General features: G+C 46.2%; 1 protein-coding gene across 2 annotated transcripts; it reads right to left on the bottom strand.

The window, feature by feature from the left end:
* Positions 1-268: 268 nt before the first annotated feature.
* On the bottom strand, positions 269-18,492 carry LANCL1 (LanC like 1). 2 transcript variants are annotated; one of them, XM_042035356.1, is made up of 9 exons: positions 18,347-18,492; positions 18,054-18,171; positions 10,705-10,912; positions 6,685-6,820; positions 6,222-6,368; positions 4,111-4,293; positions 3,533-3,709; positions 3,176-3,248; positions 269-2,306 (listed from the first exon to the last, which is right to left on the bottom strand). In XM_042035356.1, the coding sequence occupies exons 1-9, from the start codon at positions 18,428-18,430 to the stop codon at positions 2,230-2,232; spliced, it is 1,203 nt and encodes a 400-aa protein (XP_041891290.1). In that variant the 5' UTR covers positions 18,431-18,492; the 3' UTR covers positions 269-2,229. The 2 variants fall into 2 exon arrangements, with proteins under 2 accessions (XP_041891290.1, XP_041891291.1); XM_042035357.1 differs by lacking the exon at positions 6,222-6,368.
* Between the last annotated feature and the right edge of the window lie 313 nt (positions 18,493-18,805).

Here is an 18,805-nt window from a genome sequence, read left to right as displayed (position 1 = left end):
AATGGAAGCCACAGAGGGAGGATGCAGCCTTGGATGGAGACAGCAGTGCAAAATGATACCCTGGGATTAAAGAACAGCCTGCAAGGGAAAGCCCAGGACTGGCCCTGATGGACTGGAGATGAGGGAAAACTATGAAATACTCTTAACACTCAGGGTGGCTGGAAGGCCACTGAGCCTCCAGGAGCTGCCAGCACAGCTGTTGTGGCATATGTTGATCTCTTCAGACATGAATCCTGGTTATAAAGCAAGGGGTAAAAATAACCCAAAGTTTGGTTGTTTCAGCATTTTTATTAGAAAGTGCTCCACGTAGCAGTTGTACACATGGCCCTGATGCTCTCCTGATCAATGTACAAACCCTGGGACATTATGCTCTCACGCCACCATGACCCAGGCTGCACAAACCATCTTCTTTTACAGAAGTGGTGCCCAGGAGAAACCCGGGCTCAGAGCAGTGTCCCTGCACTGCCATCACACCAGCCAAGCTGGGAGGTAACTTCAAGTACTGTTTGATTAGGCAACTCCTCTCTGCTTCTCCTGTGCTGCTTAGGTCCTGTGAATGATAGGGGATGCCTGCTGCTGATTCCACATGAGCCTAAGGCTTCTGACAGGGATGCCCAGCCTCAAGGAGATGAGATTTTCTGCAACTCAGGCTGTCTTTTGATGGACTTTCAGAAACCTATGAGGGCAGCAGAAGCATGGGCTTTGAGGAAACAAGCCAGCCTTCCAGGGCTGGTTTCTACTCTCTGCCTATCCAGGAGGTTCTCGAGGGGCTGCCTATGCCACTGGGGATCGGCTGCTCCGTGTATACGTCTGAGTGTAACCGTGCCACGTTTGGTGGTCCTGCTTTGCCATTGCTGGTCCACAAGTGTGGCTGTGCTGCCCTGCTACTTCTCCCCTGCTCTTATGGGGCCTGAGGCACTCAGCAGCTCAGCCCTTGAAAGATCAAAACCCGTGGCCACATTGGGTGCAGGCTGAGGAGCTACCCTCAAACAGCACAAAGCTGTGTGGCTGCATCTGTAAACTTCCCTGAGCTCAGTGTTTAGCTCATGTGTTTCTTTAGTGCTAAGAAAGTGGTTTACAGTTTTTTACATGTCCCAAATTTCTGCAAATTGGTGCAGCATCAGCTAACGATGGAAAAGCAGATTTACCCCCTGCAAGTACCTGATCTGCCTGACACATCAAAGCCAGTTAACCTAGTGCAGATTTTCCAGTTGTGTAGATGTGTGGTTGCAAATCAAACTACAACAAGCACTAGCATGGCAAACAAGTGATTCAAATTATCCAGGTTTGGGAAAGCTTATAAAAGAAAACATGTAAATAACATCTATACAGCTAGTAAGTTAAACACTAACAGAACTCAGTGGCGTACATTTCTTTTCCCTTGTTGCTCCTGGTGGGCACCTGGCACCACCTAATACACAAATTTAAATAAAGACTGCAAAACAAACTCTCAAAGCTAACCAGAAGAGACCACAAAAGGCAAGCATGCTTAGCTCACTTTTGGACTGGAGTTTGCCATTGGATGACCAACAGACTAGCAAGGTTTAATGTAAGATGGCAGTGGATTACTTGTCTGTCACTGGAACAAATGCACAGAAGAGCTATACATAGCCTTTGCCTTTAGAGCAGATAGGTGCAAACTCAGGACAAGCCTTTGGCATGTCAGTTCCAGCTCTGCCAGTTGCAATAAGATATTAAAAATATATATAAGACTCCACAGTCCATCACATTCGCTTCATGTGGCACAGCCCAGATACTGAACCATCTGCTCTCTGGGTGCTCAGAAGGAAGACACTTGTAAACAACTTCCAGGGCAACAGTTTCAGTTTTCCATCTGTTGTTTTCAAAAGGCAGCTAAATTCCTGCAACTATTTGTTAGCACAAAAAGAAGTTAAATAGCCCAGGTTACATTCAACAGAAAACTTCTTCCCAAGAAATGGGATACAGGAAATAGCAAAACTCTGTAGCCAACAAAATTCTGTACAGTTCTCCCTGCTCCCACCTGCAGCCCTGCATTTTTAAGGGACACCAGCAAAATCTACATTCTGTCTTTTAAATCGAAACAATGTAATGAGACAACTAGAAATGTTAGAGAACTCAGCATGCCCTCAGGAGGATGGATTTACGTTCAGTTAGGCGAACAACGATGAGTCTGGAAAAAGGAGAAAGCAGCCTTGAACTGTGTTTCCAAGTGCAGAAGGATACAGGCAGCAAACTGCCAAGCAGGATTCAGAGTTCAAACGCAGGGAACTTGGCCTTGGTAGGCACCAGCAGGTCAGCAAGAAAGTAAATCGTTCCAGCCATTCCTGAGGGTAAAAAAACACTGTGCTTCAGAGAAATTCCCTTTGGGCACCATTTTTCTCAGTTTTTTCTCAGTTTTTCCAGGGGGTGAATGAATGATGAAGACAGAAGAAAAGGTCCTAAATAATTTTCGGGTCTGAGCCCAGGTTTCCCGAGCAACTTTGGTACTTCAGTGGGGAAAAGCATTTTGAAGTTAATCAAATGTTGAAAAGCACGTGGGAAAACACGATGGGTCTTTTCCCCACTCCAGCTCCCTCCCTTCTGCTTTACCAACCCACAAGTTCAACACTGGGCAGCTTTGTGAAACTCTGGTCCTTGCGACACTGCTGCCCAAGGTCATCACTGATGGAACTGCTGTTGTCCCTTGGCCTGCAACAGCTTGGGGAAATTTAGGTTAGCTCCTTCAGCCATACCTGCTGATGGTGGATTTGGGGGGAGCCCTTAGCAGGAGGCACAAAGTGCCATAGGAGCCAATAAGTCCATAAAAGCAGGCCCATTTGTTCCTCAGCTTTAGAATCAAACTGGAACACTCATGAAGGATTTCAATCCTTAAAAATGTACAGAAGAGAGACTGTCTGAGAAGCCAGGCTACAAATAACCAAAAGGAGGCCTGTAGCCATGAAAGAATTCCCCTTGAGATCTGTATGCAAAATCTGTGCGGGAAGCCTAAGGGGACAAGATGCTCCAGCTAAGACATTAGCCTGTGCTACAGGGAGACTGCTTCTGGGAAAGGGTAAAAAAACCCCAGTGAGTACAGTTTCCTTTCCATCCTCTACACTGAGTTTTGCAAAGACTCCAGTGAAAAGTGTATTTGGTTTTCCTTGGTACCAGCTTAGATCCAGGAGCAAAACACAAGGCTAGAGACCGAGATTACCTTCAAAGAGAGAGAATGGCGTGTCTGGAGTCCGGCACCCATGTTGGCCATAGCTTAAACACCACTCTGCAAACTGAGAAAAGAGGTACAAAAAACGTTCAAATTTGGTTAAAGGCAAATCTTGAAAAGAAAATACTATCCCTTGTCCTCACGTTACCCCTGGCAGAGCAAGGCTACTAAGGGAAATCCCTTCTGTACAGGCTGTCAGACAGTGATTGCACTGCTGAAGGACTATGGTGCAGATGGTCAGATCTAGCCGCATGTCTGCCCCACTAGAAATTGTGTTTCAAAGGCCAAGGCAGTGATGTAGAAGGCAGAAGTGAATAAGCTGTTCTACTGCCCCACACAAGCTCTTACCTTGCAGGCCCTGTAGAGGTATTTCATGTTCTGAGTGAGGTTGTACAGTGCCAGGAAGGCATAAGCATTGCCAGCTGTCCCATGGCATAGCCCGTACCCTTTCTTCAGTAACCCGTGCTGCCAGATCACTTCTGCGCACTGCAGGGCGTCATTCAGGTACTGCTGCTCCCCAAAGACCTGCAGAGACAAGAAATAGTCGTCCTTGCTGAGGCAACATCCTCCAAACAAAGAGCATCCCTGTGGGATGCAGAGGCTTGGGTCTCCTGCTGAAGTGACTTTGCTGTTTACTTTTAAGGAGGATATTTTTGATATCATGAGGTGGGGATGTAAGACCATTACTTCACACATAACTAGTTGTCACCATCCATCACCTGCAACAGGGCAGCCCACAAAACTGATGGATATTTTCAGAAACATTTTTTTAAAAGACTAATTTCGGTATCAGTCGGTGGTTCCTGTGGGGTGATTTCACTGTAACAAGCCATCCTACTTCCAGGCAAGGGGGTCTCCCAGCATCTTCTCCAGAGGAAGTTTCACATTTAGGGGTCTCTAAAGGATCTTTGCAAGGTTTCTGGTACCTTGTATGCCTGGACAAGCATGTAGATTACACCTGGTGCTCCATGGCACCAGTGGACGAGTAGGTCTCTGGTGTCACCGATACATGGAGGGTAATTCCCAGATGGAAACTTGAGCTGGCAGACATAGTCCACACTGGGCTTGACTGTGTTGTGCAGCTTTACTTGGCTCACTCCAAAGCCAGGCTAAGAGAGAGAAAACATTTAAATCAGGGAGAATTACCATTCTGTCTGTCCTTAAGAGACCCAAGGTCTGCCCAAAAGGTGGAAACAAAGTCTACATTCCCTCTTGCTCCTTGTAAATTAAGTAATTGCTTTGATTCAGGCTTTCACACTTCACATTACCCACTCAGCCCCTAGCTGCTCTGCCTTTTGGCAGGGACTTATTTCCAGTCTTGCCCTTGCATCCCAGAAACAAAGACTGTCCCTAGCATGTCACCCGGTCCTCTAAGCAAGAGAGCTTGCTGCTGCTTTTCCTAAAGATGAGCAGGAACAGCCTCAAGTACCCAGATCTGAAGTAAAGAGATAACTGTCTAAAATCAGTATTAAGGATGATTCCTAGCATCTAGAGCATCTCAGCCCAGCTGGCAGGCTGCAATTCTGTATCTTTATAGATGGTGCTGGGTAATTTCAAGAGGCTGACTTCACTGCTGGCCTCAGATAGAAGCAAGGCAGTGGCTTCAGTGTTCTCTTCATGTGGAGCAATGACACTGACCCACATGAAATCTGTGCAGTTCTAATTTCCCATGGCAGACTGCAATGAGAACTCTCATCTAAGGATCACATTGTTCCCAGACTGGTAAGTGGAAAATTAAAAATCAATACTTGTGCTGTAAAACCATTAGAGATAAAAGATGTTCTCCTCTCCATATTTCACTTGCTTCTCCCAAGGCTTTTTGTGCATCATGCTTGGCTGATCCAAGCTCCTTGTACTTCATATAGCAGAGAAGCATAAAGCCCATGCAGTATTTTATGGGAGACTTACACTTAAAATTATTTTAAACAGCCATTTGGGAACAAGCTCAGGGACTTGGTACAAATTTGGGCTCACAGCACATCGCTGTCTCCCCTGCTCCTAGCTAGCTATTCTGTGCTCCTGGGCAATAACCACATTGCATCCTCCTCTTGCCAAATCTTCTACTTAAAAACCACCAACCACCCCTTTCTCTCTGAGCCACAGAAGAGAGTCATATTCACAGGACTTCTACTGATCCTGTATATGGACTTTAACTTTGACAGTCCTGAAGGAAAGCTCAAATACTCGAAACCTGGTGGCTTCCTTTTCCACCTGCTCTGAGAGTTATGTCTAATAAAAGATTATAGACTATTTCTAGACCAAAATAATTTGCGTTGCTCATGGGTGCTCTCGATTCTTTAAAAAATTCAATGTTATTTATTACTGTTATTTTTCTAAGTGCTTAAGCACTGTAAATATATGCACAAAGGGACCCCCATAGGGGAATTATCATCCTCATTTTTTTCAGAGCCAGAAAAGGGAATATTGACAGAGATCCAGTGAGTTGTGCAAAATAGTGAGAAATCATCAAAACAAAGGGGTACTGCATCTCCCAGCCTCTTATCTTGCTCTGCCTGCTTCAGGCACTGCAGAACTCAGTTCCTTTATCAAACTCCCACCTCTTTCACATTTAGAAACAGGTTCTGCTTTGGATACAAAGGCATTTCCCACTTTCCTACTATGAGCTCAATTTCTTTCACCTTCCTTTTCTGTCAGAGAAAAAAAATCACTCTAATGATCTAACACTGCTCCAAGTAACCATCTCAGAAAATGCAGGGAGCCAGCCAGCAGATACTAACAAATGTGAATACTTTATACATGAGGGAGAAACTCAGACCCAGCTGAGCCACAGGCCTCCAGTATGTGACACTGCTGGTTAACACAGGTCACATTTCTCCGCAGATCTCCAAGGTCGGAGATTCAATCTTAGATTTGAAGAAAACCCTTACAATTGGAAATGCATGATAAACACAAGAGTAAGCCCATCAAACAAGGTATCTTTCCCAGTTTGGCATTACCAAGAGCCAATTCAAATGCTGTTCCTTGTTCAAAGAAATGTGAAACAGCTGCTAAGGGCCTCTCCCCTCATGCTTCTTACCTGCATGAGATAGTAGTAAATCCCAGCCAAACCATGGGCTGCTCCTACATAGTACTCCTGGTACCACTCATACATGAGTGGGCTCTTTGCTGTGAAGTTCCTCTTTTTGGCTAAGCTCTCTCCTGATGCTACAACTGCTTCACAGACCTGTTGATGGGAACAAATGTGGGTGAAGGAAACGTTGCTGTCTTGGACACAGCACAGTGAGTATTGGGACACAGAATGAGATTTGTTTTTCTGCCCAAGCAGAGGGTAGAATGAAATGTATGCCAGTCCAGTACTGCCTATGGATTTACATGGTAAGTGGGGGACATGTGGTGCTTCGTCCCTTTGGAAGAAGAGCAGGTATACCATGATTTCTCCCTTATTGCCAGAGTTCCTTACATCTAGCATTGATTTTTACCTGCCCAAAGGTGAGTTGCATGGGAAGAGACAGATAACAAATCAGCAAAAAGCACAGTACCTGCTGAATGTGACTTTGAGGGATCTTTTCCTCTCCAAAGTGCTTGTTCACAAATATCAGTGCAGAGAGATAGCCCATGCGCCCGTAGAGCAGTTCATCTGGCACTCGTGGGTCAGCTTTGTGTAGGTGGAGCAAACTACGATGAAAAATTCACATGGGGAAGATGAGATGACACTCAAAGTCATGTAAGCAAGCACTAAGACTGGAGCTCAAAACCATGGTTCATTCCTTCATGCTGTCTGTGCCCCGGGAGTTGTCAGGCCGGGCTCTGGCTCTCAGCCTTCCAGCTGCGCAAGGTGCAGAATCACCCCTTCCTCTCTGCCTTTTGTTTGGCTGATTGCTTCAGTCTGCTCAGCTGTTCACAGTGCACTCATACTACGTGCTTCGGTTTTAGAGCGCCAGCTTGGAAAGCTACTTGAGGGGAAACCTGGGCTGAAAGAAATGGTCAGCATAAAGCTGTTGACTGCTCAGGAAAGGCTGCCCACCATCATCTCCTTGTGATGTAGTTGGCAAGGCAGATACTCTGCCAAAAATCACTACTTTCAATTTAAATGGCTAGCCTTCTAATTTAGCTGCTTAAGGAATAGTAGAAAGTCAAACTAGTACTAATGGTATGTGGAACAATCTCACCCCTTATGCTCATAAGTCCTGACAAAAAAGCCCCTTTCTCTCCATGCCTGCAAATAGCCTGGGCTATGCTGTCAGGTGAGAAAGAGGTGTCTCCATGAGCTAAAAATCTAAGTAAGAGGTGGAGCTACACATGTTGTTTAACATCAAGCTGCCATGGCACATGGAAGGAATGTTCTCTAGGGAGAACTGAGCAGCAGTGAGGACAGCTTAGCAAAGTGGGAGTGCTGTGGCTGTCTGAGGACAACTTGGCTGGCACCAGGCCAGGTGCAGAGTGAGGTCTGCTGCAGTCAAGTATTTTCTTTGCCAGTTTTCTATCATGATATTGTAAAGCTGGTGATATTCCTATAATGCTAACAGAGACTGTCAGTGCTTCACACTGGTGCTTTGTAGCCCAATTCACTCTTGATGCAATTTCTCCTCTGTTTTACCTCTCATCACACTTCCAGAAAGACTGGATGTCCTTCCCTATCAGGGCAGCAGGCAGCAGTGTGACTGGATTTGGCTTTATTTTTCTGTTCACCTCTAAAACAGCAATCTGAAAAGTGCCATCACTTTTAAAATACCAGCATAAGTGGCTTTAAGACTGTTCCCTGACTGCTTCCTGCTGTGAAACCAGCCAGGAAAAGCTCTGTGTGTGCTGGGCTTCCTCCTAATAGCAGCGTGAAGAACAGAAAAGGTGCCTTGGCAGCCTTTGCTCCCTGGACTCCAGGGACTTTGCAACAATGTGTTGCAAAGTAAAGAAGCAACCAAATGTCTCAAGTAGAGAGGATGCTGGGCTGTGACTTCTCATGGCAGGAAACTTTGCCTTGGAACTGGACTCAAAGTGAGTAGGGATATTGAAGGAGAAAGGAGGGAGCAGTGTCTCAGGGTGGACTGGCTCTTGTACCACTTGACATGTGGACTGCTCCATGGGAGAGGTTTCTTTCTCACAGACTAAACCCAAGAGACAGACTTTACACCCAAGGCACGGGTTCCTCTCTCATCTGCGGGAGCTGAAAGGAAAGGCCTGCTGCCTCCTCATGGCACCTGCCTCCAAGGCCAAGAAAGGCAGATGAAGAGGGTTTCCAAGGAGATGTCTGGACAGATAGACTCTGCCCAGCAGCAGGCTGGCCAGAAGAGAAGCTGGCTGGTGATGTTGTTCAGCTCTGAGAATGTCAGGTGAAATAGAAGGAATGGATGGATGCGTGAATTGTAATACCAGTGGTAGGGATTTTCTCAGTTCTGGATGTGATATCTTCTTTTTGTGGGGAAATCTGGAGCAACTGGAGCTACTGTTCTTGTTCTTTGTGCATTACTGCTTTACCTCTAACTGCTTTTCAAGCAGAATTATCAGGGGAGGAAGCCTGCCAGTAGTTTTTGCTGTTTTTGAAATGTGGTCATGCATTCAAAAAGAGATGCCTGGGATGCTGCCAGACTGATTGCATGCAGAATGCATTTCTCAGGTGTGTGGGGTAAATCAAGGTCTCTGAAAGGAAGAGCCACTCCTATTCACATTATCAGCCTACTACCTCAACTGTCAACAATTGGCAGTTTCTGAACAGGGGGAAATCAAGGCAACTGTAGAGAAAAATGGGATTTTTGTACGCCATTGGCTCTGAAAGCAAAGCTTTGACCTTCTGAATTGGTGGGAGGTGACAGGAAAAAGAGGGCTCCTAGAACATGGCTCAGATTTTCACAGGCTCTTGGAAAATAGGCTGCCCTGAAATATTAGTCTCTCTAGAGCATAAAAGCACATTTTTTGGTCATGAACTCACTTAGGAAAAAGCAAGCTTCTGTCTCTACCACTGCAAGTAAAACCTGGCTGATGGGTTCTCTCCACTGGCTCTGTAAAGATGAGGTGCTTTAAAAGACAGAGGACAAAATGCAGAGAGGTCCTTCTTCTCCACAGCACTGACAGAAGCGCTCTTTCTATGCACTTGCACTGCACAGCTTAGCAACTGTTCTGTAACTAAACAGCATACTCAGAAACCATTTAGGAGTTTTGATTAAGGGAACTACTTCTCAAAGAAATACTCTGTTTTAAAGGAGCACAGTCAGGCTAACTGCTCTGGGAATTGGTGGCAGAGTAAGGACAGTGTAACTGTTCATTTGAGAAAGCCACATTTTTCTGTTTTCCTCCTTGCAGATGTATGAAGAAACCAAGTTCCAACGTTCTGCCTTTATTATACCATTAGATGGCAGTTCAAAATTAATCACGAGATTCCATTCTGCCACCAAACCATAGGCAGAACAAGAGGGATATGGGGAGGGGAGACCTCAGCAAGAAAACATGAATTAGGGATTGTTTTTACAACCTGGGGCTTATGCATTGAGCACAACTCAATGCATAAGTCTGTTTGCCAGTACCGTTTGACAGATTAGTTCCCTTCTTGTTAGCAAATATGTTAATCATAGTGAGATTTGCCACTTTATCAAAGCAAAATCTAACCCACAGATTATTACCAGAATAAAGAAGAGAGTTCTGTCCTCAGACTGATTGTATCCACATAAACCAGAAGCTATTCTTAGTTAAGGGAGTGGGAAGTTGGTGTCCAAACCATACAGACACCTCTGATTCCCACCTGTGGCTTTTTCTAATTGCTATTATGTATCACTTGTCCATGGCTGTTTACGGGCAGTCAGGGTTTTGAAGCACCAGGGGTTTTGTCTTTCTTTGCGCTGATCACATATGAACGGAAACTCTCTAAAGGGCTCCTTCTCACCTTCTTAAAACCCATCTCACTTAATTGAGAAAAGCTTGCAACTGCATCTCCTTAACTGTTTTCCTTCCTCTGCCACATGCTGATGTAGGACTGCTTGTTTGTCCTTTTCTTGTCTTAAGTACCCAACAAAAATGCATGTGAAAACAGTCGAGGAAAGGCAGGAAATAGAAATAAATGAATCATAACCAGCTGCATTCTGCAGTTGAAAGGGATGCTGTCAATCTTAGGTTTAAGTCAAAGACAACTAATAAAGAGCAAGTGGAAGCAAGTGCCAAAATTAAATCTAATAATCTCACCACATTTTTCCTTTTCATCAAAATGACTGTAAAGCTAAATTAAAATGTTCTCAAAAAACACCAAACCCCACCTTCTGGGTTCTTTTGTTTTGTTTTTAATTTTGGCACTCTTTTCTTCCTGTGTTTATCAGAATTATTTTTAAGATTGCAATACCAGCTGAACAATATCCTTGCTCCCCAGCCTGCAGGCTGCCATGCAAATGTGATTGTCCTTAAACCACCTCTTTTACCAGGGCAGGAAAAGTTTTTGCTGCCTTGCTAAGTTACTGGATTACTTCTCACACAAGACTGCAACAAAATGCATTCACTTCTGCCAGAGAGCCTCATACAAGCCCAGACCAGCTCTGTGAGCAAGAGGAAGGCCAGGTCAAAGACATAACCAAGTATTTTACCGGATGATGTAGTCTTCTGCCTGCTTCTGGTTCTGCAGCTTGTGGTAGATGACAGCAGCCACTGCCAGGGGCCCAGCATCACCACACAGAAAAGTGATGGATCGCCTGGTCATGCATCTCAGGCTCTTCTTCACATATTCATGAGCCACCTGAAGGTAGGCCGGGTCTCCATACACATCATACAAGTGCAAATACAGCAAAGCAATGCCTGCAGAAGGAACATAAGGGTTGCATTAGAAAGGTTTGCTCTGTTACTTCAACGAACCTAAAAGTCTGCCCTGGCCCTCATCCAGGGCATAAGCCTTACAGACAGACTTCTCAGGCACATCCAGGGACATAACCAACAGCGTCCTTTCCTGCTTTGTCATCTCCTTGTACTTGATGCAGCTTGTGAGTGGATGGCAGGTCAAGACAACAGCAGGGTCTGACCCAGGAAGGCCTGGAGAACAGCATAGAATTGCATAAAATATTGTATACAATTACATACAATTTTAGTAGCAAGGAGCAAAAGATGAGACCTAGACAAATCCACCTAAATCCATACGCTGCACCTGTGCTCAACAGTGAAGGGGAAAAATAAATCATCTTTGGGCAGATGGTACTTGTGACAGAGCAGAACTGAGTTGTCACCCTCTCTATTTTTTCCCCACGCTTAGGGGGAAAGGGGTTGGGTCACTTAGCTTGGATTGGATTGTTAAAAAAAAGTCACACACCATCAGCACTGAGAAACAGCACCCTTAAGACATCCAGACATCCTACTTGACTCTTTTTTTGTTTCCTTCTATTATTTTTTTTTAATTCCCTTCCACTGGGAAGCACTGGCAAGGTTGTTACAGTTCCCTGGACATCATCTCCTGCTGTTGAACAAGTCCCAAGCCCTATAGCAAGGACTGATGCATCCTAGAAAAATGAAAAAAGGGACTGCCCAATTCTCCTCAGCAGCACATAACTCATGAGATCAGCCCTTGTCTGAAACACAAAGAGCTGCCTGGAATACTAGAAAAGTCTGCATGGTCCTCACTAGAGGTTTCCAATGGACTAGACAGCTACAAAAACAATTCTGCTACTAAGCAGTCACATCAATTGCTGTCCTTTGCCTCTGTCTGCCTTGTCTTCATTCAGATCTTGAAGCTTTTAGTAGGTAACTGAGGAATCCTCAATAAGTCTGTGCCTGAGAGGTCTGCCACACTTGAACCATCCTTCTGATCTGGGAGCCATCCTCAAACCTGCACTAAGAAAGCTACTAGCCTACATCACTTTGAGAAGAGCTTATTTCTCCCCTTACCAGTAATAATTTCTAAAAAGACTCAGGTCCTGCATTAAGCCCAAATTAATAGAGCCAGCCTCTGCAGATTCTGATGTGTTAAGGTCAATGGGGGAAGCGTGCTGCAAAATTACCTTACAATTTCAAACTTAGATAATTTTCTCTTTTTGCATGGGTAATTGCCAAAGCTTCATGCTACAGACAATTCAATTCCACATGTATATTATGTATAAAATTCCCATTTCCTGCTGCAGCTAATAACCTTGCCCTCTCTCTAAGCAATTCAGTGCTAGCAGTTCTAGAGAGAGCTCAGCTGTACAATGCCATCACTCAGGTCTATAAGGATCTGGAAATGAAGCCCTTCTTTAAAGGGGAACCTTCCTTTTCCAGCTAGAAAATGTCAAGTGACTCTCCTTGATTTATTTAGCACCTAGCACATCTTCTAGACTCTTATTAGCCTGATAGCTGTCTGAGCACAACTTGCACTCATACCTGCTTTAATATACAACTTTTAGCTCTGAAAGTAGTTTCTATTCCCACTACCATCACACCACCCTAATTATGCACATAACTATGCTGCCAAGACCACTGCTAGGATTGAATTCTTAGAAAGTAAATATCAGCATTGTTTTCCTCTGATTTCTTTGCCTCTCCTCTTTTAAAACATTTCTCACCCCCGTTCCTCCCAGGCCCAAGCATCTTTGGAAAGACCCCAAAATACCACTGACCTGTACTAAAGGATGAATTTGCTTTCCCAAATAATTAATTTTTCCTTTTTATTTAAAACCCAAAGGTCTTATAAACTGCATCTAAAGCCAGTTTTCTTAATTTATTCCTCAAGGAATTCCTACTCCCAAACTGATCAGAAGGGTGCAAGCAGTGCTGCCTTCAGCTTGCTGCTCACTCTGTTGCCACCTGTGAGCCCCAGAGCAGGGAAGGCAACAGAGGAGGGCAGGCACAAGCATGAAGAGACAATGTTGACAGGTGTATGTAGAGGGATACAAAACACAGTCACCTGGGTGGGGATAATCTGCATTAACCTGTGTGCCAAGAGGCAGGCAGAGTATTTCAGAGGCAGTGCAGGTTAGAGACACAAGAGTATCCACCTGGCGACCTTGGTTCAGTTAAGGTAGTGTTGCTCTGCAGAAGCTCTTCCACAGCTCTCCCTCTCCAATATCCTCCTCACCCCAACTGACCAGGTAGGATTTGCTGACTGGCTGGCTGTTTGTTTGGCATGCTTTAAGTAGTATACAAACACAGCATCACCAGACACGTGGAGCTAGGTAGGCTGTGGATCTGCTTCATTTCTGTGTGCCCTGGACATCTGTGTTCAGTGTTCCAGTTGGAAATGTGACCTATTTTTGTGACCTCTGATTGTTTTCAGCAGAACTGCCATACAGTGGCTGCCTGTGGCCCGCTACTCCCAAAGATGTCTGGGCTTTGTTCTGTTGATTTGTTTACTACTGGACCATCTTCTCTGTAGTTTCTTAGATGTCCACGTTTTTTGCTTCTTGCCCCTGCTGCAGAGCCAAATGAGATGGGGAATGCCTCAGAGAGTCCTTGATGGTGCAGGGCTGCATTGAATATGTGCTACTGACAGACCAACAGGGCTCTGATGACTGAAACGGCTACCTCCAGCATGCAGGAAGTCAATACACTGGGGTTGAGTGTCAATGCCCAACATGTTTGCTCACTGTAGAGAATCAGGAGGCAAAAGTCAATTCTGCCACGTCTCACAAAGCCTGCTTAGTCAACACCTTCAGAAAGACAGTAAACAGCACCTCTCTCCTCTCACCTTCCTGTACGGTAGGTGCAGAGGGCTACTTTGCATTAGAGATTTCTTTTGAGTGGGGCAGAGTAGTACGTGCTGTACATAGTAGAAATGGAATTGTTTGCACCAGTTGGCTTGTGCTGATACCCTGACTTCAGCAACCACTGCTTTCAACAGAGCAGGCACCATGGAAATACCAGGAAAGGTCTTGCTTGTGACCTAAAGCTCTGCAGTAGGCAGAAAGAGTATCTCATCCATATAACCATTGTGTTGATCGAAGAGAAGCTGTGCCTCAACTTCTCTGCAAGTTTAGACTTACTCCTTCGTTGGATTCCCAGCAGTTCTCTTTGCAAGCAAGTTACGCCATTAGACTGTTCTGAACATGCCTCCTTGCCTCAGGAGCTGAGCTGTGCTTCTTCTATCAAGGGCAGGAGGTTGCCACAAGAGGATATTTTGTTCCAAACTGACCATCTAGAGTCATAAAGATCCCAGAGATCTTGCATTGACCCACAGCAGTAAGTCAGCCAGCAGCCTCAAAGCAGGATGTCAAACACAGAGGGAAGAAGCAGAAACCTATCTCTGCAGTGATGAAGCCTGATGGTGTCTAGTGAGACAGCTGATGTAATTTTATTAATTCAGGAATGGGGTAAAAGAGCACGGATGGCCCAGCTTTATTGCCCAGCTCAAAGGATAATTAGCTTCTTTTCTTGTGCAGACACATGGGATGTTACCTTGCACTCCTAAATGCATGCCAAAGCCATACTGCATGCAACAGTGAGACATCTCTGGAAGTCCATGTTCAGAACTGGTTGGGGAGCCAGTTTGCAGCTTATCTTCCTAGTGTACTGTGGAACACTGGATATTATTCAGGGTGCCTAAGCATTTCTCCTGCCTTAAAACCTGGGTAACAAAGCTTCTTCTGTAAAACTTTTTACCCCATCACAAAATCCTACAACAGGTTACGTTAGCAGGGATCAGTGGTGATCTGCTCCAACCTTCTGAAAGGAAGGTTAACCTCAAATTTACATGCCATTGCTCTGGGCCTCATCCAATCAAACACAATTGCCAAGAACAGAAATTTCACAAAAACTACCCGCCAAGCATTTGGCAGGAATGTGGTTTATGTGAGTGACACAAGGTACTCTATTATCTCTCAGCAAATGCAGCCTCACTCTCTCTTGTTCTGTAGGGATTAGCTGAGGATTTCAATTTTTCTGAACAAGACTAAAAGGGATGCAAGTTCTCTGGGTTCTGAGGTTAAAATGAACATATTGCACTGAAGTGAATGGAAAGTGCTTTTCCAGAAGTTTTCCTGAACTGGTTCAGTCATAATTCCATTCTTACATGGCTTTCCTTTCAAAGGAAAACAGCCCTGCTCCTTGTCCCTACTTGCTAATGGGCCAGGCAAAAGCTGTGGATGGGGCAGGCCAGCTGGACTCACTGGGCTGTTTCAGAGGCCCTCCAGTGCTGAAAGCCACGACTAAGACATTGCCAGAGAAGGGAATGCTTGCACGGGAAACAAATTCCAAATGCACTACCATAGTGTGGAGGAAGGTGAATCTCTCTCTTATACACCTCATCACCTTGGAATGATGCAACAGTCCAGTAGGCACTGGACTCAGGAGCATCCTAGCTTCTGCAGTCAGCTGGTGACAGGAATAAATTTCCTTCCATTATTCCCTTTCCATCATCTATGCTCCCAGACAAGACAGTTTTCAGAGCAAGGCCTTTTGCATTACCACAAACACCAACAGGCACGTATGCACTCCTCAGCATCCTCATGCTAATCTGTTTGAAAATGGATGAGGTCACTGAGCTTCTACCAGGATCTGAACTGCTTCTGACTCAGAATTAGCTTAGAGCAGTTTAGCTTCCCTCAGTCAACAGTGTGAAACAGATTAGGAAAAAACCTCTTCCAGCTGTCTTGCTAAACTGATGAAAAGCCAGAGGAACACAACAGCTGAGGCTGGTTGGTACCCAGGCACGTACCAGGTACTGCCTATGGGGCCCTGATCTCTGTGGGGAACTAAATGAGAACGTAACAAGCTGATGCAAATACGTTTTGAGGGCACTCAGCCATATGCTGGATAATCTTGATCCAAAGTGTGTTTTCACTGCCTCTGAGCTGAAAATCTAACTCCTTCCCTCCCTCTGCTCCAACTTCACATGCCAAAAAGCCGTAGCTTCCTTGGCACAAACACACTGGGGGAACAGGGCTCTCTCAAGTGTGTTGGGAAAGAAACGAGCCCCAAAGTAAAACGCCAGCATATGCTGCATATTACTGAGTGTAATGTAGTACACTCAAGTATGTTACATTTCATGCAGAGTTTGTGCCAAGAGAGCCATATTTCAAATCTCTCTTGTTAGCGGCCACGATAGTGAGGGTTGGTTTCAGACTGCTGGGCAATGATTTACATGAGGAGATCCTCAACAAGCCTTTCCTACACAAGCAATCACAGGAAAAAACTGCTGCCTTGGCCCAATTAATTTTGTCTCTGGAAACGAGCTCTGAATAAATTAATATAGCTAGGATTGGAAAAGAAGGTAGGGTGACAAAGTTATAGTCTAACATCTGCAAACTTCACCATGCTGGCTGTGACCTCCAGGAAATCTGTCCATGGATTTTTTCCTATTAGCCAAGGCAAGAAGGCTGTGTGCCCACTGACGAAAAGAGAAGAGTCTGGAAGGAAAATAGAAGAATCCCTCTAGAGAAACTCCCTTCCAAATGAAAACAAGCTGAAATCCTATCAGAGTTCTCAACCACTGTTTCATAACTGCAGTCACTTCCCAACGTGAAGTACCTCAGGACCAGCTTAAGAAGGGGAGCATGGCCTCTGGGGAAAGGTGTCTTCCTTCTCCCCAAAGACTTTGAGTACTCCTAACATCAACTATCCTCTTGCTTTGTCTCCTGAATTTTCTGGCCAGGGGCAGACTCTGCAATTGTGACTGAAGACCACCTTTATCCATGCAGTGCTTTTCATCAGAGGGGACCTCAGCACAGGGTCACACAGACTGGAAAACAGAATGTGTCTCCCAAGGTGAAATCAGCCAGCACTCAGCAGAAATGTATAAATTCACCGGCAGCAGGAGCAGAGTGCTGCCAAGACAGCAGCCGATGAAATCAGTGATCTCCCACGCTGGAATTTAATACTGGCATCCTAGCATTTCTTATGAACTGCTCTTGAGTGCTCTCAGTGCCTGTCTGCCTTACTAAAATTTTGAAGCAGACGTTCCTAGCAGTGCTGTCATCAAGCTGCAACGTTAGTGAACACCACTCTCTCAAGCAAACTGTTGGCATTAAGTTCCACAGCACCCACACGCAAGCCAGCCACACCCAGACTGTACTGTAGAAAGCTGCCATTTAAGCTTGCAGTGTACTGCCAAGAGAAAAGAAGCAGCAGCAAAAGAATCTTGCAGCAAGCATGAAGTTAATTTCAACTATCCTAGGGTCTCTCCATAGGGCCTGGCACAGCGCAGAAGGCAGGAGAGCTGACAAAGCACACAGCAGCAGCTAAAGATGGGGCACAGAGAAAGGTGTGTCCTCCCTGGCACCAGTGTAGAAACAGGGAGGCAAAGGTGGGGCACATTCCCAAGGAAGGAAAACCAGGCTGAAAATGCAGAATAGGACAAAGACAAGCTCCTGCAAGCTTTGCACTCAAGTTAGTGTGAGGAAGGCTTCCACACTTTGTTATACTCACATTAGCATTTCTGCTCCTTTCGACAGGCACTGGAGCAGAACTAGTGCTCACTAAGTGGAGTGGCACTACTTGGGGAACAGGAATGGAGCAATCTGCCAATCAGACAAGGTCATCAGATAAAATTCAGCCTGAACAGAAAAGATGGACATTATCTCAGGCCATTAGCTCACTGCTGCCAGATACAAGGACTCCTTGCAGGTAAATGACCTACCACGTACACCTTCCTACTTCATGGAGCACTGGATGGAGCACTGGTTTTGTTGTGATCATCCCCACCGTGGCTGGATTTGGAGCCTGACCCTTTGAAGGCTCCCATGTCTACTCTCAAGCAAGTGATGGCTTTCTCTGTTGCGTAAGTTCAGCACTGTTAACCAAGAGTAGACACAATCCTGCCCTAGGACAGTGGTCTTCCCTCTGCAGCTTGAAACCTGCTTCAAAAATGGAGAGTCCTGAAAAAGACATCCCCTTGTTCTAATAGACTAAAACATGCAGAAGAAGTGCCATTCTTGACGTGGATCTACTGAGACCATTCCAATGGCCAACCCCCCATGGTCTGCCACGGCCTGATCTAGAAGTCTGCTCCAGGGAGCTCCTGCTTCCTGGGATCCGACCCTACCTGTCCAGCCCGTGTACGCGGTGCAGTCATGAGGGTCGGCGGACTTGAGGCCCCTCTCCATCTGCTGCAGCAGCTCCCTGATTTTGTTATTCAGCCGCTGCGTGAATTCGGGGGTCAGCTGTGGAGAGAAAACCCACCAAACGTGAAGGCAACGCCAGCAGGTGGGTGGGCATCGGTACACCGGGCACACCCGGCAGGGGCACAGCCGGGGCACAGCGTTTGTAACCAGACGGGTCTCTGCTCTACACGCCCGGGGCAGCTCCCCACAGCCGCCTCACCCCAGCCCCGCTCACCCGCCCGGCCGCGTCGAAGTAGCCGGTGGCCAAGGACTTGTCGTAGTCCGCGTACGGGTTGGGGAGCGCCCGCTGCGCCATCATAGTCCCGCTCGGCTCCGCTCGGCTCCGCTCGGCCGCGGCCCGCCCCGGCTCCGCCCCGGAAGGTGCCGGTGCCGCCGCTCGCCTCTTCCCGCACCGGGGGCGGGCGCGGGGCCCGAGGTTGCTGCAGCCGGCGCTGAGGGGTGTAGGGGCTGTGTCCGGCCGGCCCTGTGGGGGTCAGGGCCTGTTGCAAAAGGTTCTGTCTGCTTTAGAGAGCCCTGTGGAATTCAGGTTCCTCGCAGCTGGTCTTGTGGGGCTTAGGGACGCTGGGGCTACGAGTAACTGTCTCTGTCTGGCTTAGGGAGCCCTGTGAGATTTTGGGCCCCTTACAGGTGGCCTTGTGGTGTTTAGGAGTCCCATGTAGGGGTTACCGTGGGG

This window comes from Corvus kubaryi, unplaced genomic scaffold (genome assembly GCF_017639235.1).
Source record: "Corvus kubaryi isolate FWS band 111438036 unplaced genomic scaffold, C.kubaryi_AGA036_p1.0 37383, whole genome shotgun sequence".
In the NCBI taxonomy this organism is placed as follows: Eukaryota; Metazoa; Chordata; class Aves; order Passeriformes; family Corvidae; genus Corvus; species Corvus kubaryi.
Note: the sequence above shows the minus strand (reverse complement) of the source record. Positions and strands in the feature narration are given on the sequence as shown.